Genomic DNA, 23823 nt, shown 5'->3' on the forward strand with positions numbered 1-23823 from the left:
ACACCAACTTCCATTGTACTCAAGGTATCTTAGATCCCGTTTGAAAGCCAATCCCACTCGCTAAAGATGAAAACCTGTTAACAGTTCATGAACACTCACGAACTAAGCCCGTAACAACAAGCTAAGAACGAGCCAGGCGTTGCTCGTAAGCTTGAAGTGGAGCACTTCATAGGCAGATACCCAACAAGCGGCTTGGCTCACCGCCAAGTCCTACACCTGATACATGCTTCCATCTAAACTCGATAACCACTGATGAGAATAGAAAATTTTAGATGCCACATAACTTTTTCAAAAATTGAAACATCATTCATGATTTTTACAAGACGCTTCAGTGTAGCAAGGACAGGTATCAACAAAACTTTTCTCCTTGGTCGGTGACATGGCAGAAGTTTGGCATCTAGCCAAATTATATTTTGCATCTCTCAACATGAAAATATTTGTCATTTAAAAAGGATCATATACATCTCATATTCTCCTCTACTTGGGCAGTTTTGAGTTCAAGGGAAACTAATAAAAGAAGATGGAACACCGAACACTGGAGAATACAAGCTCTAACGGACTAATACTATTGTGCTTCGTCTCTTCACAAATTCGTATACATGAACCGCCTAGAGTCATCAACAGCAATTTCACTGGCAGACGTGCTCGATCATTTTCAATCTCCATCGCTCATACGCAACATTGACGTATCTTCCCAACGGGTGAAGCTTTTGGACAGGGAAAAAAATCAAAGAATGAAAGAATGCAGTGCGGAATCCAGACCTCCTGCAGCTGCATGATCTTTTTCCGTTTCAAAGTGTGGGGAATTTACAGTATCTTGAGAATTTGCAACCATGTCTTCGGAGTTACTCTGAATCATAAAAATCACTAGGACAGGGAGTCATCACTTCGGATTCTAGAATTTGTACAACCCTGTGCATCGTTGGACGATCCTCTGGATTTGATGATACACATTGCATGGCAATTAATACCAGAGCGTCCAAGCTTTCTGGCTGCACCCCTTCACAAGATGGATCAGCGATCTCCCTGAGCTTGCTCTCAGATGCTAACAAATTCAACTGCAATGAGAAACTTTATGGCATAAGTTCAACTAGATGTGGACAAACTCATGTGAATTGCTACAGAAGTTAATTTATGGCAACAGTAAGGAGAACTCAATCTGAGAATCCGCTAAGAACAAATGATGAATGTTCCAAATAATGGAGGTACATCATGGATTTCAATCCTGCAAGTGGATGCCCTACCACAAGGCTAAATCTGGACATACACTCTGAGGGCCAAGGCAGTGAAGGTGCGGTTTGATTTGTATGTGTTCGTTTTGGTTGCCAATGTACTATCAATCTCCATTGATAGCAATTTGCTTTCAAGTATTCCACAAGTGACCTCATTTTCTGTTACTATTATTAGTTTGCAGATTAATATCTCATAATATCTTTGCATTTTTTTCTCTTATTGTTATTAGTTGATAAATTACATATTTGGTATTTTATCCTTTTTTACTTTTAAAAAAATTTCCCATGAAGCTTATGTGTTACACTTGGCTCGCTTCATTAGCTTCACCGGCTTCAAGTTTTTCCACAACATTACTTTATTGAGAAAGACGTATCGCTGAGCTAGTCCCCTACAAGTATGAATTGCTAGAAATCAAATCCACAAAATAAGTAATTAAGCAGCTAAATATCATGAATCAAAACAAGTACACATACCCAGCCAACAATATTAAGACCTTTCTCAATGAATGATGAATCTGTAGGACGCTTCCCACTCAACACTTCAAGCACAAGAACTCCAAAACTGTAAACATCGGTCTTCTCAGTTGCTCTGCCACTGTTTATGTACTCTGAGACCCCAATTGTCAGTATTAAAACCATAGTCAATGCCATTAAAGATAAATACTAAACAAGTGAACCTAATCAGGAACTCATGGAGATGCAGTGTATTAATCAGAAGATTCAGAACCAGAACCAGAACCAGAAAAATATTAATCATGTTTCAAGAATATTTTCAATTTAGGAAGATGTTGAACAGAGACCTAGCAGTTCATCAACAGCACATGATAAATGCATTCTCCATGGTCCAGTTACAATGACTTGAATGACTAGAAAGCTTAATCACAAAACTAAAAAGTCATAGTCAATCTTAACAGGCAAGATGAATAGATAGCAACAGTAGGCCTAATACCCTTCCGTAGCCTCTATATCCCATGTTTTTTAGCCTTTGAAATGTGGAGTGTCGCTGTTGTATAGTCATACACTCAAACAAGGAAAAGCTGCTGAACATAAACCATGGGCTTCCTTGGTAATATAATGGAAAACAAGCATGTCAAATAATGTCAAAATTGACCAACAGTGACTGGTTTCAGAAGGTCCGGCTACAATTAATCATAGATTATTGCGTTCACAGAGAAAATGATTATTGAACATGATTGCATTAGGAGATTAAGTTTGTTAAAAAAAGAGAATAAGCAGACGGCCAAAAACAAAAAGGTCCTTAGGAGAATAATAATGAAAGATGAAAAGCAAGCAACCTTAGATTGACTTTTCAGTCTCTAATTTCTTCCAAACTGAAATACTAATAAGAAGCATGTCCACGAAATGAATGACGAAGCTACACCTCCCTTTGCAAAGTAGGTTAAAAATCCTCACAAGCACGTAATGTATAAATGGCACTAACATGAGAAACATGCAAAAAACTCAGAAACATTGTTCTGTTAACATCAATGTGCAATTGTGCATTTGATGCACACCTGGATCATTAGCTTTATATATATATATATACTCTCTCTCTCAGAAGTATATATGGAAATAATTAAGGTTACCTATAATATATGAGTGTTACCCACTAAAGCACATGAATGACAATATGATGTGCTGGATCTCTCTATAAGATCATACCTGGAGCTAAGTAACCAAAAGTCCCAGCAACAATAGTTGTTATATGGGATTCTTCATCCTCCAACAATTTGGCAAGGCCAAAATCAGAAACCCGGGCTTCCAAGTTGCTATCAAGTAGTATATTGCTTGATTTGATGTCGCGATGAATAATTCTAGGAGAACAATCATGGTGTAAGTAAGCAAGTCCTTTTGCAGCTCCCAAGATAATTCTTAAACGTGCATCCCAGTCCAGCTGCTCAGATCTTTCTGCATGGTGCAAAATTTTACAGTTATAGATAAATAGGTATATAAATATTAGTATGCCTATCAAACAATGCAATTCCCTTCAAAACTACATCAAGAAGGTAACATGCATACACAGTATGCCATTCATGACAGGTAAAGCCAGAACAGGCAGGTAAGCTCAAAACCACAAGATACAAGGCAGAAACTATTCCTTCCACTGTTTAGCATTAACATAACATTTTCTTTTAAAATTTCCAAACAAAAAAAACAAAGTACTGCAATAATTTCATCATGTAACAAAGATTTATTACAATACCAAGCAATATTTTCAGGTATTATGCCAAAAATCTTCTCGAAAAACATGACAGATGTAAAACAAGAGCCTTTCTTGCTTTCTTTTTCCTTGAAGCTTGATGCAATGTTTTTAAAAGAAAGATGTTGCATATACACCATTTTGAGGTACTTTAGAACAAAGGTCAACACTGATAACTCCACGACTAAGCTTGTAACTATAGACTGGACAAAGATACACACAACCCTTCATTATAACAAGTAGTTGTCTCTGCAATGTGACGCTTGAGATTATTTTGTGGGAGAATTTTACCCGTGTATGACAGGAACATAGCACACAAGAATGCCCATCATTCTAAAATGCAAAGTTCTTCGATCCCCCAAATCGTTTTTCTTTCTTCAAGAACAGAGAAACCAAACTTGTAGCAAACCAGGCAGCTGGTTTACCCTCCTGTTCCTATCGTTCCCCACCACCCCACCACTCCTTTGAACAGTATAATACTTTAGTGTAACCCTTGAACCCCCACTTTTCATCGTTGGAAACCATGACCAGCAGTGTACAGGCCAGGGCTCCCAAGGAACCATTCCAGAAACATTCTAGAAATGAATAATTACATGTCATACTAGCCCAAACCAATACCAGTTCCACCAAAACCTCATGAATATACAGGCTTCTTCATTCTTTGCACTAGGAATTGCACTCCGAAATCTTTCCCACTGGAATTAAAACTTCCAGTTTCTTGTCTTCCACAAGCAGGAAAACAGAAGCTCTAGACTGAAACTTAAGTGAAAGCGGGAGGATTTGTTATCTAAGTTTTGATTAATGAAATTGACTATGGAACAACTCTCCTTGCTATTTAATATAATTATTTTACAACAAAAAATCGAAGCACTAATAGACATAAAAAGACATGATTGCCTTCCGCATGAAGAGCAGAATGAACATCACAAGCATAATTGAACAGAAGGCTTACTGTCAACTAGTATATATCCTGGCTATATAATATGCCTATCTTCCAAGCAGGAAAACAGAATTTCTTGACTTAAACCTACAGAAAAACTGGAACAACTCCAGATTCTTTGTCTCACAAGTTTTCATTCATGAAAATGACTATGGAACTTTCCTCGCTACATGACATATTATTTTAAAAAAAAATCAGAGTTTGAGACATTAATAGAAAGAAAAAGAGATTGATTGCCTTCTGCTTAAAGATCAGAATGAACATAACAAGTATAATTGATGTGTAAGGTTTATCATCAATTACATACCTTGACTCAGGAAACAAAGACCAAACAAGATTCAATAACAGGAGAGGTGTTTCTAAGAAGAGATTTTGCCTTACCATGAAGCACTTCATCCAAGTTTCCACCAGGTAAGAAATCATAGATCAGTAACTTTGAAACAGAAGACTTGCAATATCCACGTAGATTAACCAAAAATCGATGTTTAATACTTCCAAGGATTTCAAGCTCCCTCTCGAAAAATCGATCCAAGCCTTCATAAGTTTTAACAATCCTTTTCAATGCAAAATCATTGCCATCATCCATTGAAAGCTTGTAAACAGTTCCAAACCCACCAGAACCTATAATATTATCATTGTTCAACAGTTCTATTTTCTTCAGTATCTCTTTTGAAGAGTATGGGAGGTCACCATGAAACATGACAATAGATGTTCCTGAAACAATAAAACTTATAAAATGGTGGGTATGTAATGTGAACTATTAAGACAAAAGTCATCCAAGTCACAAAATTCATGACATTGAACACCAGTAGAATGTTTACCTCCATTGACATCAATAGCAAGAGTTTTGTTGCTTCTACCAATTCTTTTATAAAGAAAACAACCCCAGAAGCACATGAGTGCAACAAGAAGTAATGCACTGACTGTCGCAAAAACACTGATAGATAGACGAGCTGAGGCACCTCTCTTGCCTGTCCCTTGGTTACTTTCTGAAAACATGCACACTTTATATTATCACTTTAAAGCTTCACATGGACAACCAATATTTGAAACTAAATTGATAGAAACAAAAGCGATTAACAATCTCCTCAGTTAGAAAGCTCTATGCAAACAATAAAATGTAGCAGATATCCCTATTATACCACGGAGCTAGTGCATCCAGATTGCAAAAAGGAATCATTGTCTTCATTTGTCTGCAATTCATGCAGATGCAAAGTTCACAAGATGCCCACTGCCATGTGCCTCAACCTAGATTTCGTCTAACCAGGACAAATACCAATATTCATGTACTCTCAAGTCATGAGTTCCACAAACATACTTATCTGTTACAAATTAACAAGCACTACAGCTCCAAAATATATAGAGCCAATGACAGTTAACCCTAAACATAATATATATATATATATATATATATATATATATATATATATACACACACACACATATATATACATATATTATTTATTTATTTATATGTATGTATGTATGTATAGTCCGTAGATTTGGCTGTTTGAGATGTCGTTTGCCTAATTGCTGTTCAGCCTTTTCGATCATTTTTAAGATGACCTTTACCAATTTAACCATGTCGATGGATGAGAAAAATAAAAAAATTGTAGGATGCAAGAACACAATTGATGCCTACATCTGATTTAATAAAGGTTTGAAGACCAATGGTCTTTAAGGTTAATGGTCATACCTTTCTCAAAGTTCATAAAATCCAATCCAGAAATCAAATTTTCGTTCTTTTTTTTTCTATACACATTTCTAAATATTACATCAAACTATTTGGTCAAATTTTTAAGAAAGCACTTAAAGTTAAACCAGAGAATCAACTGCCAAGAAAATATAAAGAAGAAAAAAAGATAGATTTTTTTTTTATTGTAACGTTTACTTTATCTAGTTGGGCAGGTATGTCCAGCTTTCATGGTGTTTTCAGTCATTTCAAATGAATCTAATCATATGGATGAATGCTTACATGCCCAAAACTATCGGAGGTAAAAAAGAAGTACAAAAAAAATATGATACACAAACAGATATTTGTAAAGGCTTTGAGATTGGTCTAATCTTTGTTGATACCTAGAATCCAATCTGCATGTCAGATTTTTTATTCTTTTAATTCCAACTGTTTTGGGATGTACTGAGCCACTCCTATGGATAACTTCGTCAAAAAAGATCAAAATTGCTAGACTGAAGGGCAGACTTTACATTTGGAGATGGCATAATTGAATTACCCATGTTCTTGTCTGTGTTAGTAAGTCTTAAAGGAAACTTGTAACATAACCAAGCCATTCTACTGCAGCGACCTGGTGAATCATGAGTCAGCCCACTCTCAGTCACCAGATTATAAACTTTGTCTTGAACCAAAAAATTCATTCGCCAAAATATCTGATAACAAATATGAATGGAAACTAGTTTAAGCTAAACTCTGATAAGTTGGACTATACAATATCCAAATCCAACCCAAGTCAATCCGATCATGTTAGGCTTGTTTTACCTGAAAAATCATTTACACTTTGACTCTTTAAACTTCTATTTCTAGCCTTCGGTATCAAAAAAATCCAACTAGTCAGCTTACTGGTCTGATTAGCTAGTTAAGTCAGTTTTTGACCCACTAGTGTTCCAAATCAGTGACTATCGGTCAGACTAGTCATTTAGAAAATCTACCCATTGGTTAGTTGACTAATCCCTTCCCCATGCATGTTCTTTGCATCAAATTGTGAATATATATGTTCATGCATCATTTCCATATAAATATATGTATATCATTAGTTTATAGTCTAAGTCACATGGGTACTTCAATAAGGTCCACGTACCCATGTTGCCGTAACTGTACCCAAAATGGGTACTTTGACAGTTGGGTACCTATAGATCCAAACTGCTTAATTTTACTTTGATTTAATTTTTTTCACCTTATTTTTTATTCTATTCTTTGGATGTGAAAATTCGATTGATGTTCATATTTGACTAGGGGGCTGCTTGGTTGTCCACATGTTTAAAGTTTTTCATAGGTTTCTTAAACACACTATTGCAAGAGCCATTGATATATATTTTCTATGTTATTTATTTGTTTATGTTGATGTATATTATTTATTTTGATACCTATGTCACATGGGTACGGGTACGGGTGCCGGTGCGGGTACGGACCATTTTTAAAAAACTTGAGTACGGGGGTACGGCCGTACACACACATATATATGTCAAAAAATTTCAAATAGAGTAACATATTCGCACATATATATATATATATCAAAAATTACAAACAGAATAACATATTGTCATATTCATAAATCATAATCCAAAATTTATCAGTCTTGATTCTCATTATCCTCAGTCTCATAATTAACATTCAAAATACATTAGCTTTGTTGATTTTCATTCTCCTCACTCCTCAGTTGCATCATCAAGATTAGAAAGAACAACAGGTTCTGTAAGATCCATATTAAGAGCATGCAATTCATGTTCTCCTTCAAGTTCTACGTCAACGTCCTCTGGATTAACATCCCAATACTTGGATGATCCTGAACTGCAAGTTGCAACAAAATCAAAATATGATTTAAGTTAATATTAACTTTAATTAAACAACCAACATAATATACATATGTATACATATCAGAGATAAAAAAATAAAGAAATACCTGTAATCATTTGAAGTACGTGAAAGTAAGCGTAGGTTGCAGTGGACATAAACTAAATCTTCTGCTCGCTTACTAGTTAGCTTGTTTCTCTTGATGTTGTGAATTTGAGAATAAGTACTCCAATTTCTTTCACAACATGAAGAGGTTGCAGGTTGAGATAATAACTTCAATGCAAGATGTTGGAGATTTAGTGTCGATGCTCCAAAACATAACCACCAATTAACAGGATCTTTTTCATCTCTTGCCATTGCAGCTTGTATTGAATCATTTCTTCCACCAGAGAAGCTCGCAAACTCATTATTTATTATCTTCAACCGATGAGAATCAAAATATAGTCTTCCCAAACATATCTCCCTATTTTTTGATATTTCTGGATCTCGATTAGGAGGAACACGTCCAATACCTCCTGCCAACCATGTTTGTCCATAATATTTGGGATTTAAGGAGTGTGCCATACAATGCAAAGGGTTATTGCTTCTGTTCCATCTTCTTACTAAAATTCTATGTACGTGATCGAAAAACTTAGAATCATCAAGTGCAACATTCTTCTTCTCATGTCTAAAAATGATGTTTTGAATTTTTTCAATCATCTTATCCCACATATCATAAACTTTATGAAGCATGAGCCCTTCTTTATCAACTTCTCTCAGCATCTGCCAAATAGGCTCTGTAAACTGCAGAAAATATGTAACTTTATCCCACCATTCATCTTCTAAAATGCATTTTTTAATTTCTTGAGCCTTCACGATGTCATCATTCCGATAAAACTCCCAATCATTGTCAGTCACCATAAGTGTTAATGCATGTTTCACCTGTTTTATTCTTTTTATCATTACGATAATGGATGCAAAACGAGTCTCTGCTACCTTCAACAATTTCAAATCAGAATGCCTATCAAATATAGAAAGAGCATTGTTGTGGTTTACAACAAAATTTCTGATGTTTTTGACATCATGCTCAAGCTCCTCAATCCATGAACACAAGAAACCGGCATTTGGATCATCTTTTGATGGGTTACAAATACTTTTAAGTGCTAAATTTATACTGTGTGCCACACAAGGAGTCCAGAATATGTGACTATACTTGGGATCACTTGCCAAATTCATTCCTGCTCGTTGGCAAACTAGAGCATTATCAGTAATAATTTGCACAACATTATCTTCACCCACTTCTTTGATGACTTCTATAAATAACCCTTTTAAATACTCAGCATTTTTATACTCCCCAGATGCATCAACACATTTCAAGAAAATTGGTCCATCAAGCGAATAAGCAATAAAATTTATCAGGGGCCGCCCTTGTATATCAGTCCACCCATCAGAAACAATGGATACTCCATATTGTTTCCATGAAAATTTCTTCTTCTCTAATAATTTTTCAATGTTTGCCTTCTCTTCTGCAAGAATTATTGTTCTCAACTTCTCTGAAGTTGGGGGTACATAACCACTCAAACTGCAATTAGCCAAACCTGTAACAACATCTTTCCAATAAGGACTTCTGGCTACATTAAAAGGAAGTGAACTTGCAAAAAAGAACCTTCCAATCCTTCTATCCATCTCTGCCCTTCCCATATTATTGAATGCTTGTGCTAATGTTTTTCTTTTCTTTGAAGCATCTTCACCTTATTCAGTAGCATAAAGAGGAACAGACACACTTGACTTGGATGAAGATTTCTTCGTCTCAGCTGCATCCTATTCTTTTTTGAATATCTTAATCTCCTCGTTGGTAACTTTTGGGCATGGTCTAATTCCAACGCCTGAAATATGCAACAAATGTGCCTTGCAACGTGCATAAGAGCCCATGAACATCATATCACAAAATTTGCAAGAAAACATTACATTCCCACCACCACCTGGTCCTTTTCCTACTTCACATAGCGCCAAAGTGGCTGAGATGGATTATCCTTCTCTACTGTAGCGGTATTAACACTACCACTGCTGCTTTCTGCATTTTCGCTTCCTGTAGGCATCATTTCTTTTCCTTTATCAGCCATTACAACTTATGTTTTAAAAGCACCTACCTAGCAAAAGAGCTGCAACACAGAACCAATAGAAACAGGGATCATTCCAAATAGACTTCCAGCAGAGATGAAAAATCTATAACTCCAAACACTCTATAAAGTACAAAGACGACGCCATTAGACGCTAGCAAAACGCCTATCATCGTGTCAGTTTGTCATCGATGCCGAAAATTGGTTTGGAGGCAGTTCATGGGGCATATGCACATGCCTCTGGCAAGCGGGAGACACAAGCAGATCAGACGGGCCATCTTTGCTTGCCAACTACTTGTCGTTGTTCATATTACTAAACTTACAAAAATCCCTATTTCAAACAGTTTTACATAGAAAATGGGGAAAGCAAAAGGAATAAGATAAACTCTTGATTCGATTTTGATCCTGATACATCATAAGATAAAAAGGGATGGCATTGTGGTAGACCGGCGAGGATAAACTAGAACTTCTAAAAATCAAATCCCCATACTTCAGTCTGAGGGTTTCGAGCAGTAGGAGAGGGCTTCCGGCGAGTGTGCAGGGGTGGTCGCAGTCACCGTCGGCGGTCATCACCGGCGGTGAAGGCAGGGGTGGAGCCGATGAAAATGAAAAGAAAATGAAAAAAGTAAAAAAGAAATACCATGACAGTCGCCGTTGCCGTCGCCAGTCGCCGCTTCTGTCGCCGCTGCCGTCGCTCAGTGAGAGGTAAGAACAGAGGAACGAATGTTTTAAGGGTTTCGTTTCTTTTTTTTGGTAACGTTAAAATGGTTTTAAAAGTTAAAATCAAATAATCTTTAAAAATAAAAACGGATGGATTTGAACTCCGTCAAAGTTGACCATATCGAAAAATAGATGGATACGGCCTTCGGTACGTTGACCGTACCCGGTACGGTCAACGCTGCACCATCCTGTACCCAAGCCCGTACCCGTACCCGTACCCGTACCGGTGTCGTACCGGTACCGAATAGGTACTCCACCCTCATAGCCGTACCCGTGTATCATAGTTTGATACATATTTTCTAAGGATTTCTTATTATTTATATATATATATATATATATATATAGCCGTATCCCCGCACCCAAGTTTTTTGAAAATGATCAGTACCCGTACCCACACCGGCACCCGTACTTGGACCAAGATGGACAGACTAGTCCTGATTAGACCTTGTAGGGTCTTAACCTACTTGTGTCTGACTTGATCTTGACAACCTAGCTCCTAACATGGTTTCATAATTCTCATTACTACTTTATTACATCAATCACAAAGTAGCTTCGTTCCCGTTGTTGAAAAATATTACCATTCACATTCACTTTCTCTCTCAAAACAAGTTATGACGTGTGGCCTGCAACAATAATTTTATTCTTCTCCAATCCTCACTCCTTAATGAATTGCTTTACCCTCCTCAAGAAGGTGAATTGCCAAGTTGATCTTGACATACCAAGACACCTATAGTGTCCAACTGTGGTCAGCAATCATGAAACTAAAAGCAAAAATGAGTACAGATTCAAGTACATGGAATCTGACAGTAGATTTAGCCATCTGTAATATTTTGTGGTTCTGACATTTTCACTCTTGGTTGACTAATCCAACAATTCCCGATAGGGGTTCGGGGGTGGGGGCACCAAAAAGGTACACCAAAACCCTCACAATGGTGACCATGCATCAGCAAAACAGGACTACATAGTAGATTACTTTAAGACTTTGTTTGGCATAATATGATAATATAGAATGTGATTGCAAAAAGTCACATGTAGCCAAACAAGTGCATTTTTGTGTTTCACCTCCTCTTTAGTTTATTTCAGAAAGCATATTCAACACATAAAACAAGAAACCTTTGATCTGTGTATAAAAATAATGGGAGGCTGTACCTGCAGCAGGAGGTCCAGAGTCTGCAGGTCCTCCAGGCTCACTTTTGCAGGCTTCACCAATTTGTATCCCACACAAGTTGCGGTTCCCAACAAACCTATTTCAGAGAAGATGATTGAATTAGAAAGTAACTGAAAAAATTTGAATTCGTGAGCTATAACCATGAAGTAAATATAAGTTCTAGTTCTGTTCTTTTGAGGCTAATGGTTGCATCTTGCTTTATTTTAGTAATTGTCCAGTTGAGGGAAAACAGAATCACTTGCTTGTAAATTGTAACAAAATCATGAATTCACTATGATGGCAAAACAAGAATAAAAGATCTCGTATATGGCATACTTATTGTTTGCAGAGGGAGATAATATAATATTGCAGATAGAATGATAAACCATAAAGGCTCAGCATAGTGACAAACAAGCTTCACATATGTTTCCAGTTTCCACACAGTAGCTGGTAGTTGCAAAAATAAATGATCCCTTGAAAGGCTGAACAGGACCAACAAAAGAAGAAACTATCCTCCAGGAAATAAGTTTTCTAAACCCAAGTAATGTACCATTTGTTTATCCTCTCACACACATACAGAATCACAGGTACACATGGAGTCACACAACACAACATATACACACAAGCAAAAAATGTGATGCACAAAGCAAGAGCACTAAAAAAGAAAAAAAAAAACTTGTCATGAAAATATCCACAACTTATCCTGACAATAGCTAGCCATACTTTTACAATGTATTTACCATATATTTTATTCAGCACAGTTTCTAATAACTGAAACCTTAGGAAAGCCATGCACTGGAAGGAAAGAGATTCACGATTCTTATTCATCAATAGTAAAATCATTATAGATTTTAATCATATATATATTATTGAAGGTAGTCCCACCAAATAAAAAGAAAAGCTACTATAGAGGCTAAAGGTACATTTTGATTCAGCTGTAGGATGACACTTCCACTTATAAAGGAATGAAATCAATACACCCCATTGGAGAAGAAAATAACTAAAGGAGATTTTCAGCTTATCTATTTTGGATGAGTTTCTATTTTTCTATACAAGGAGGTGGGTAATAATGAAATTACGGTCACTTTCAACTTCCATAATGAAATGGGATTGTGTGAAGGGGGACATTAAGTGAACTTGCAGGGAGAAACAAGCCATACTGAAATCCTTAACAAATAATAAGGTAATATAATGAAAAAACTATTTACTAAATAAAGACTATTATTGGCCTAAAAGAGAGGGTTTGGTCATCCGTTTAACCTAGTTGCTTCCCACAACTGGGACTTGCTATTTTTTCTTGCCAATCAAAAAATTGAAGTTTCAATCATTTCTCATAATATTAACTTATTACTCTTTAAATAGCTTGCTTATACCTTGCAGTTTTCTAGAGTTCCATATCACCCTTCATCAAATCTCATTTGCTTGGGGCATTGAAGCTGTCCTAATTACAATGTTTCTAAGCCCCTATATAAAAAGAGAAACCCACTCAAAATAGTTGTTGCTCATTAAATCAATAATATGAAAATATTAATTAGCTATTTTCTTCTCCAATAAGGCCAAATTATTTTCATTCCTCTAAAAAAGTAAGTCTTAGGTCTTACCCCATAGCGAACCGATATGCAAATTTAGCCTAAAAAATAGTTTCTCTTTTAATAAAAAGGACATCATCATTTTGATGGCCTGTTTACTACTATAAATTTTGTTAAAAGCATACTTCAAACAGCTTTCAAATTCAAGAACCATACCTGTAAATACTTTCCCACCCGCTAGGTGACTTTCTAATAGTCTAAGATTTTTGTTAGGTACATAACTAGATACATCCTAAAAATAGGACTAAATATTCTTGGAATACTTTAGATAATATATGCCTATTTTTTATCAATGTTTGGTATGAATTTAAAAGATTATGACAATTTTTCTTAATAATATTCTTCTATACTCTACAAGCACTTATAGAATTAAACATTCAAGGCCTGTTACAAAAATGACATAATCAGTATGGCAGGTTCTGAATAGAACTGCAATATAAAGTTGTTTGTAGTTTTATGTTTCAAATACCAATGAATCTTTGACAATTACCTGCTTTTTACGTCCTTATCCCACTTGGAAAGTCATATTCAAATAACTGTTCCCAGACGTTAGCTTCTTCATTGTAGAAACTTAAATGAACTAGAAAGCTGACTAATTAGACTCATTAAGTGGGTTTATACTTTATACTATTAAGTATTACCTGCTTCTCTATATCATGGTCAATGGTAAGTCATCACATCCATTGAAAATGTATGAAGGAACGATCCATAGTTGAAAGCCTTTACTATCCCATGTTTGCTATGTTTTAAGGAAAAAAGGGTATAACACCTGATATGATCAACTGGAGCACGTTTCATATCCTTTACTTTTGAAAAGAAAAGGGGCTCCAGTGACCTCGCACTAATCTACATCTTCATTACCTCTTTTGGAGGGTGCAACCATGAGGTTGTACATATAGATGTGAAATCAATGGACCCCCTTTTCAAGCAATGTAATATTTCATCAATACAACAGACAAAAAAATCCCGAGCGGACTAAAATTACTTACGATTCTTTTGCAAAATTACTGAGAACACCTCCAGCTGGAATTTTTCCCACCAAAAAGTTGGTCGAGAGGTTGCTGCAAGAAATTCACCAGATAGAAAGACATATAAGATTACCACTAAATGGAGTGCGAATGGACTGTTAGAAAGGTACTTACAGCTTTGAAAGTTTTGCTAAGTTTTCAAGTGATGTAGGAATAGATCCACCAAGACTGTTGCTTGAGATATCTCTGGAATCAGAAAAACAGAAATTAGAAAATAATGGAAATCATTCAACTTAGCAATCTCTCCATATGGTTCTGAAAAGAAAGAATAAGAGTTTCATTGTACTCTTGTGTGTCCAAACCTAGAAGTTCAGATATCTGGATTGTATGGAAGAAGCTTCTACTAGATTGAGATGAATGGTAATCTAAGTAAAAACAAAGAAATGAACATATTCTTCTTAGACAAGCAGTACAAGATATCTCAACTCAACTCACAGAGTTTCTAGGTTCAGAAGGCTTCCAAGTTCAGGTGGGATTGATCCACTCAAGAAGTTGGCTTGCAAATGCCTTGCAAATTGCAAAAAACAAAAGATAAAGAGATAATGATTAACCAGAGAATATTGAATCTAACATGCCACAAAATAAAATATGGATACATGGCGGGGACCACATTCTAGAATTATACTAAAGAAACTTAATTAAGAGACAGTTTACACGCTCCACTAGCAAAATTTAACCAACATTATCAGGCTATATATGCCAAGCACACAAAAGCATTTCATGGTTTCTTTTATTCATCTCCCAGAACTATGTGCTCTTTAACAATTACCACAACATGTAGTCAAAGAAATCTCAGTAGTGCCAGTCTTAGAGCTGCGTTCAGCAGCTACAGCAGCAGATAGGAAATGTGTTTAGCAGCACAACTCATTTGCACTTCCGGTTTAAGGAAATCAGTATGCTTAATGATGCTACACAGACAGATAATGCTTACTGAAAGATTGCTACCTAATGAAATCTCTCCAAGAAAAAGCTTAAACAGCAAAGGAGTCGTGTGGCTGTTGGTAAGAGTATTCCAGGTTCATCCCCATAGTTGGCCAGCTCTTGTCTATTTCGTAGAGGGTGTGACAACATTTATTATTTTGTCGATTATCAGGAACTTGGTTGAGCTATGTGTCTGTATTTGGATACAACACATTATCACAAACTACAATTGAAGGCTAATGTTGTGGTTACAGATAACCACTTGCAAGGAATCCAAAGTTATGTAGATTTAAAACTATGTCACTTGAACATGACTAAAAGGCAGCTCCACCTGTGCTGACACTTCGAGACACAGGTGTGGACATGGGACGCAGTGAAAGACGTGCCAGATGGGGTCAATGCACCTTGTGCCATTTCGTCTGGTTTAAAACTTAAGGAACTTTCACAGGGACCAATTTTGTTTTTGTTTTTCTTTTTTTTTCACAAGTTTTCCTTAGGGCAGCAACTCAGAAGAATCAATTGTCCATGTCCCAGCACCCAAGCTTTTTGAAATTGTTTAGCACCCATACCCATGTGACATAGATAAAAAATTGGAGATCTATTTTTGGGTTCACCAATTTCATCAACTGAATAATATATGATCCAACAAATTCAGTATTTAAAACAAAATAAAAACAAGCTAGAAATGCAATAACAAGATAACGGTAACTATGTGAAAAAGCATATGGAATTCCCACTGGGAAATATGTCACATTGTAATGTGGTTGTCAAAAGAAGACAAGTATGAAAACAATGATAAAGCAATACAAAAAGGTTCACGTAATTTGAAAAGGATAAGAACCACATTCTAATAAGCAGTGTTATAGTATCTAGCGAGACATAACATAATTATGGGGAAAATTGATAATATACAACCCTTTTTCAATAGAAGGTACTTGAGACTTTTTCTTATTTGGTTTTAGAAAGCCCCTTTCCCTCACTTCTAAACACTCTTAAATAGTTGAGTGAAGAGAAGCATTTATCTGTTTAAGAGAGAAAACATCGATCTGAAGGAAGACTTGTGCATGAGAGACCAATCTTCGGTTGAAAAAAGAGGGTTTCCAATTTCTTTAACGAAAGGTATAAAATCTATGACTTTCACTTGTAGATTTCTGTTGATTGGTGAAGATTAGTGTAGATTTCTATTTTTTTTTTTAAGATTTCCATAGGTTTCTATAATTTGTTGAAGATGTAGCTTCAAAAAATCCCACATGACAATGATGCATGGGGGTAAAGAAAATGATTGATTGAGAACCATTTGCAAATGAATGATGAGTAGATGATATTTGATTTTTTCATTGATAACTGTATTAAATAACCAGTGTGATGTACAAGAGTTTAAACTTTAAACTCATTTCTTAATGTGTTATTAGTTAAGAGTTTAAGACAATATGATCATGTTATGTTAAATTGGTGAAGGTTCACACGTATAAAACTATATTTATGTGTGACATGTTTTTTATAGAGAACATATTTTTCTTGACTATTTTATTTTTCCTTATTTTTTCTGTTTATTTATTTATTTTATTTTTAACCTTAAAAAATAACTTGATGATATATTTACGACATGTTACAAAGCTTTACAATGTGGTGCAACCCAACCAATACGAGTTCAGATATGCGCTTTACAACATTGCTAATAAGGTCATGAAATTGGCCACAGAGGCACAGACAAATGTTACTTATCATAAGTACAGATCCACAACAACAAGATGCACAGTGATGTACATGCACACGTATTATGTACATATATACATGAAAGTGCACAGGAATGCCTATAAGACAATTGTATTGTGGACCCAAAAACAATCTATCCTAATATGGGGGGAAATTTTTCCACTTGCAGGAGCCAGATATGCTTCAGTGTCTATAGACACAAAACATCACCTTTAATGATCAAGCAGCTGGGCGAAAAAAATATGCAAAAAGGTTGAGAATATGAAGAGCTTATTGGGAACAAGCTTGTTGCATGAAAGGAACAATCATATCAGATATCAAAGCAGTGCATCATTAACTGGGAAAAGAATCCAACATTTGTCAAACACTTACATAGCTTTTAACTCAGTGCAGTTCCCTAATTCTGAAGGAATTGCTCCATAGAAATTGTTGTCATGTAGAGCTCTGGAACATGGAAGCATCCAAACTGATGTTAATGAAATCCAGTTGAAAAATAGAGTTTAAACTTTCAAGTTATAACTACATCTTACATGAAGAAATATATAAGCAAATAATTTGTCAAAATTGAAAAAACATGTGAAATGTTTAACAGGAGACTCACAGAATGACAACTGCACCTAGGAATGCACTTCCTACACACAACAATAGACACTATTTGGTGGGCTCAAGCAATGTTATCACCTAAGTCACATGGGTGCGGGTGCGATACGGGTGCGGATACGGGGATACAGGTACGGACACGGCAATGTTCACAATTCACGGATACGCGGATACGGCAAATATAATATTATCAAAAATTATAAATTGAAAAAAAAAACATTAAATTAATAGTTCTCTTAAAGTCACAAACAAAACATTGTTTATCAATATCATCATTCTAGTCATTTATCAGAAAAACAGAAAAGAAAAACCCCCCAAAGAGAAAGGGAGAAGAACTCAACTTTAACTTAAAATCTGTTTTTTTTTTTTTGGATCGGGTCTGATTCAGACCCGACCCAAAACGTATCCATGACGTATCCGCACCTGTATCCCCGTATTGACACGGATACTTGGGCCAAATAGGCGTATCCGTGTGACTTAGGTTATCACTTATCAGAATCGACTGATTCTATTTGATGGCCAATTAAAGAGTACTATATGTCAGTTTTTAGCTATTTAAAATTTTATTCCATTTACTTTTCCAAAAATTAAAATTTTTAAATAATTTCTATTGATTCATGAATCATGACTTTCAGCTGATTCACTGAATCAGCAGCTTTTCTTATTTGATTCACGAACTGACTTTTACAGCATTGGTCTTAAGTTCTGTTTTTCAAACTTCTAACCATATAGATGGATGAGGAATGTTTAGAAAGGTACGAATAAAAAAAATTCATGCGGTTTTGATATCTAGATTGGATTCTGTGAGTAAAAGCATCTAAGGTCATTAATCTTAAACCCTTATAAAATCTCATCTACGCTTATTAGTCAAAAGCACTAGCTGGGCCTAGGCAGTGGACTTTCAAAAAACCCTAAGCAGCACCAAGATGGAAAGTAGGCTAAATGAAACTGCATAGTCACAAAAAACACGTTTTTTTTCGAAAAAACGCGATAAATTAAATGGTAAAAGTAAAACTTTAAAAGAACGCGTTTTTTCACTTTTCTCATTTTTTTCCGTTTTTTTTAATGCCAAACAGTTTTTTTTTCTATTTTTTATTTGTTGTAAATCTACTTGTCTTGTGATGTTTGTGTTATTATTTTCCCATTTATTTTATTTTCCCTTTTTTTTAGTTTTTCAAAATTTTAAAAAATTTACCATATTTTTCTCTTTTTTTTTTTCCTTTTTTTCAAGCTCACCATATTATACCCGAGAAAAACATTGCCATTTAAAACAACAAGACGTTATTTGTGACTGTGAATGAAAGAAAAAGAGGAAGAGAAGAACAAGAACAACAAGAATGAGAAGAACATGAAGCGAAAAGGGAAAAACAAGAACAAAAAGACTAAAGAAAGGTGACAGTAGAAGGAAAAAATCAAAAGAAGAAAAGGAATTTTAAGTTCCTTTTTTAACCTGAGTGGGTAGGTGACCCAGCCTAGTAAAAAAGGGCGGTCTCCTAGGGCCCAGCACACTTCTGACTACCAAGGATCTTCATCTACCTAGCAATCAATCTTTTCATGGTTTTATAAATCCTACATTTTTTAACATTCTGCATTCATTCATATAGTTGCATTTGTGAAGAACAAATTAAATTGCTGAAAAAAGTGATACGATTCAGAAGGCCACATAAAATAGATGCCATATATAAATAAATAAATAAATATATATATATATGAAAGTTGGTAAATATCAGACCACTTGGGTAAGGGACAAACCAGACCCATTAAAATTAATTACTAAAGGTATTCTTTCTCCAATCTAAGCTTATAGATATGATCTTAAGGTGAGAAAGAACTATTAAGTCAGTAATTTTTCTACTTTAAAAATCTTCTTTTAATAATAAAAAAATGAACATCTCTTATAACAGCAAAAACTTGAACTTAGAAAGTTCAATTTAAAAAAAATATAACTTGAACTAAAATATGATTTATATTAAACACATTAGGAGGTTCGTATTATGTTTAAAACACTTTTTGACACAAATTTGAGGGCACTGGCTTTTGCCCCTTACCCAAATGATCTGGTACATATATATGTATATATGTATATATATATATATATATAAAGAGAGAAAGAGAGAGAGATCAGCTAAGAGAACATACAGATATTGTAAGTGCTTAAGCTTCCCAAGTTCAGGTGAAATGTAGCCACTTAATCTGTGATATGGAAGGCGCCTGAAAAGGAAGAAAAAGGCTATCAGAACCTTTGACAAAGAAGCTTGATCAGATTTGATGGACCCCAAAAAGAAAAATGAACAACTAAGTGTTACAATAAATTAAAATTAAGAAGGTATACGCATGTGCATTGTGCAGCATTCCGCCTTGGCCACCGTGCAGCCTCGGACACCTGTGCTGTGGTGCACGGAGCCAGGCTGCCTCAGCTACGCTTGGCGGGCCTCGGAATGCAAGTTGAAGAGTGGAAATTTTTTATATACATATGGTAATAGTTTCATCCATATGATCATTGAATGCCTTTAAGCAACTTATACAGCCTTAAAACAGAACAGATACATGCAAGTGATGTTGTTAAGCCAGTTTTTGAATCAATTAATCAAATAGGTTTCCAAAAAGACTCACGCAATCAGCTGAATTGAGTCCGAATTGGAATACTTTCTGACTCAGACCAAACTAAAATTTGTAATCTTAGTTTAAACATCAAAGATTAAAAATAATAAAAAATAAGAAATTTTTAAAAGTTTAAAATTCAATAAAAAACATTAAAGAATTCCACAACACCATTGAATCTGACAGTGTAGCTAAGCAAAAAGTTACCAACTCGATTCAGTGGGCCAATTGAAACTATTTTAACACAGAAGCAAGTCAATAAGCTGAAAATCACAAACATACACATGATAATCTTGTCATCCTTATAACCTTTGAATGTCTTTTAGGTAACTCCACAGGAGATAATGTTATTGAAATTTGAATTCAACACAGCCAATGATGGTTGAACTCATAATCTAACTAATATTTAATGGATCACATGGCCAACTGATTATAGCTTTAAAAATTAAAGGTGCAGGTATGGAAACAGCCTATATATATATATATATATATATTCCCTCCTCACCGTGCCTGCACCTTGCACTTGTGTGATGTAGCCTTAAAAGTTTAAGGACCTTTGAAGGCTTTAATGCAATTCCACAGTCCATATTGAATATATGGAAGGTGGATGCAGGTACTTCACCACTTGATTGGGTGATTGTGAATGATTTCAATAATGCTGACATCAAAATACAAGTTCACCATCTGCAAATGACCATATCAAAAGCCAAACCTTGTAATCTGTGTACAATATAATATAGATTTAATGCTGTGACAAAGTGTTCATGCTACCTAAGAATGGTAGCAAAATCTTTAGCATAGAAACCTATAAGAAATGGTAGCAAAATCTTTAGCGATAGAAATCTATAGACTATAAGGCAAAAGCATGAACAAGATGAAAAGGCATTTCAACTTACAAGGACATCACATTCTTGGTTGAGTCACATTTAACACCTTTCCATCCACAAGGATCAGGATCCTCTTCGTTCCATTGCAAGAAAATGCCATCAGGCGCGATGACTGCAGTTTTAAATGCAAGGAGAGCCAGACCTGAAAGTTACAATGTTCAGCAACCTTACTACAAATACAAACATCAGTTGATCATCTCTGAAGTGCAGGCACAAGAAAAAGGCATGTGACCAACCATCAGGATTAATTGTGTTGGCCTTTTGCATCAGGATACAAGCCAATAGGGGAAGCAGAATTAGCTCTGGGCACTTCATTGCAGGAAAAGAAAATTCTGTTTCTCATCAGGCTCATGCTAGCGCCATATCTGTTGTGAGAAAAATCAGCAAAGAAATATTGGACAATTTCCATTTAAATATTTATAATTGGCCCCATACAGCAAGTGGGGTAATACTAGCACTGCATGAGGTAAGAAAGAAACTAGAAGGGCTACAGTTTCCCAATATTTCAAAAGATGTGACTTATAAGGAAAAGACCAAAAAAGTAAATTAAGTAAGCATTGGGAGAATGATTTTTCATCCTATTTGTGCTCGACTCTCCATCTTATGCTACGCTAGTCGCTAGGTGTGTACTGAGACCTTCTTGGAAAGCTATGATAACAAAAAAGTCTTTCCTTTTGTCTTCTGAAATTATGCTTTGGTTGTCTCTGACTCTCTAATGCACTTCTATTGTTGTATCCATTCCTGAGGGAAGCCAATATTCATGTACTGATTCAGATTTCTACAGCATGAGAAAGTAGACACAATTGTCTAGAACCTAATTGTGATCAGCTCTTCAGCATGGCATCCTAGGAACTATAATCCCTATAACCACTTCAAAATGGGGGCTTACAGAAAATTGAAAACCTGAGGGACCCCCAACCTTTTTTTTCTTCCCATAATTCAGTCAGACCTGGAGCCCAGTTGGTGATTTAACAGCACAACAGTCAGGCATTCCTTACCACTAGACATATGCTGATGCAGGTTGTCTGGAAAGCATCACGAACAGAACTTGTAATCGTCAATAGTAGCATGGAAATAGAATCTACTGTTTCCTAAAGTATTTGGAGCACACATTGACACACAACGGCAGCAAAATCTCACCGACATTCTCTAACTGGACGGACAACTGTTATGCTAACCAAAACAAGCCATTGTTCAAAGGTGTTAATTACCACTTGCAAACCTATCGGTGATGTATAAAACACCAAAAATCCTGCACAACCAATAGAAGCGCATGCCACTAGCAAATTCATGAAAACAATGCCTAAGGCATCTGAATTCAATAATTTCTTAAAGATTGTGCCCAGAAATCGCTGACAATTACAAAACGAACAATGAAAAGAAGCAGACAAGCAAAAGCCCAGAAGAAAACTCAAATGCAACCCAGCAGAACCTCCTACACGGAGATTCTACCCCACAGGCAACAGAGTTACGGTCGAACTATACATGCACGTGGCTTTCCAATTCAAACCCAGGTAGCAAGTGGTAGAAAGAAACGGAATGAATAAGAGAAAAAGAAAAGGTTAGACAGAGGTTAAACTCACGAAAAAATGGAAAATAAGGAACAAAAGATCAGCATTCCCAAAAATCAGAAGAAAAAAATCCATTCGTCGCAAGTAATTAAAAATCTAAAACCAGGTGAGCACCCCAAAAAACCCTAAGAAACCATAAGCAATCCACTCACAGCAGACTTCTGCCAAAACACACAGAAATCGCAACAAGGAAAAGATCCAGGCAGCGAGAGACAATTCGCAATCATTCACATGGAACGAAGAAAAAAAAAACCTCTTGCAAAACCAATCCCACAGACCAAACCCTTCGACATTGCCAAAACAAAAACGCAGTAATCAGCAGCCAAGAATTACGAACAAAGAAACGAAGCAGCTAACAGAGGAACAAAAACTAAAGCGAGGAGCTAAAAAGAACACGCAGAAACAACCAGAGATTAGCACAATCCCCCGAGGAAGAGACAAGGGGAATGGAAGGGAAGTAAGGATTACCGCAGGTGAGATCTCAGTGGCATTGCAGTAATTACTCATCTCCGCTGCAAATCCGGGAAAGGAGCGAGGAGAAGCCCTAGATTTCTCCCGTCGCAGGCACCGGAGGAAGCGGTCGGCGAATCGAGGGGGAGAAAGCGAGAGGAGGAAGAGGACGAGTAATCATTAGAGAGAGAGAGAGAGAGGGAGAGCGAGGGAGTGTGCGTGTATGTTCTTCGAATTTAAGGAAAGAGGAGTCCGTTCGACCAATGGGGAGTCGACGTCGCTCGCTCGACTGTACGGACTGCCACACGAGCGACCGACGCTGGCCTCGCTCTCCCCTTCTCCCTCTCTCTCTCCCTCTCTACTGCCCTGCTCCTCCTTCCTGGCTTCCTTGAATAAATTAATAATTAATTAAGCAATTAAAAATTGGTGAGAACGGGAAACAGTGCTAGAGAGAGTGAGAGAGAGCCCGTGACACGTGTGCACCGATTCCACACATGCCCCATCCCTTTCTACAAATGACAAAGATATTTTCTGCCAAAAATTACATTGAGGTGCTCCGCTTTTGCATGGAATTTCATACAAGTACTTTCACTTTT

At 36.1% G+C, this 23823-nt stretch overlaps 2 protein-coding genes across 2 annotated transcripts; both read right to left on the minus strand.

The window, feature by feature from the left end:
* Window positions 1-253: 253 nt before the first annotated feature.
* Window positions 254-23601, minus strand: LOC116265566 (LRR receptor-like serine/threonine-protein kinase FEI 1). The gene is made up of 14 exons (XM_031646262.2): window positions 23246-23601; window positions 21443-21571; window positions 21216-21348; window positions 19858-19929; window positions 17491-17562; window positions 14917-14988; window positions 14596-14667; window positions 14443-14514; window positions 11867-11961; window positions 5194-5361; window positions 4754-5086; window positions 2895-3140; window positions 1707-1840; window positions 254-1058 (listed from the first exon to the last, which is right to left on the minus strand). The coding sequence occupies exons 2-14, from the start codon at window positions 21519-21521 to the stop codon at window positions 846-848; spliced, it is 1761 nt and encodes a 586-aa protein (XP_031502122.1). The 5' UTR covers window positions 21522-21571; window positions 23246-23601; the 3' UTR covers window positions 254-845.
* Window positions 7566-10184, minus strand: LOC126410608 (uncharacterized). The gene is made up of 2 exons (XM_050080862.1): window positions 8008-10184; window positions 7566-7895 (listed from the first exon to the last, which is right to left on the minus strand). The coding sequence occupies exons 1-2, from the start codon at window positions 9576-9578 to the stop codon at window positions 7754-7756; spliced, it is 1713 nt and encodes a 570-aa protein (XP_049936819.1). The 5' UTR covers window positions 9579-10184; the 3' UTR covers window positions 7566-7753.
* Window positions 23602-23823: the final 222 nt, after the last annotated feature.

This window comes from Nymphaea colorata, chromosome 12 (genome assembly GCF_008831285.2).
Source record: "Nymphaea colorata isolate Beijing-Zhang1983 chromosome 12, ASM883128v2, whole genome shotgun sequence".
In the NCBI taxonomy this organism is placed as follows: Eukaryota; Viridiplantae; Streptophyta; class Magnoliopsida; order Nymphaeales; family Nymphaeaceae; genus Nymphaea; species Nymphaea colorata.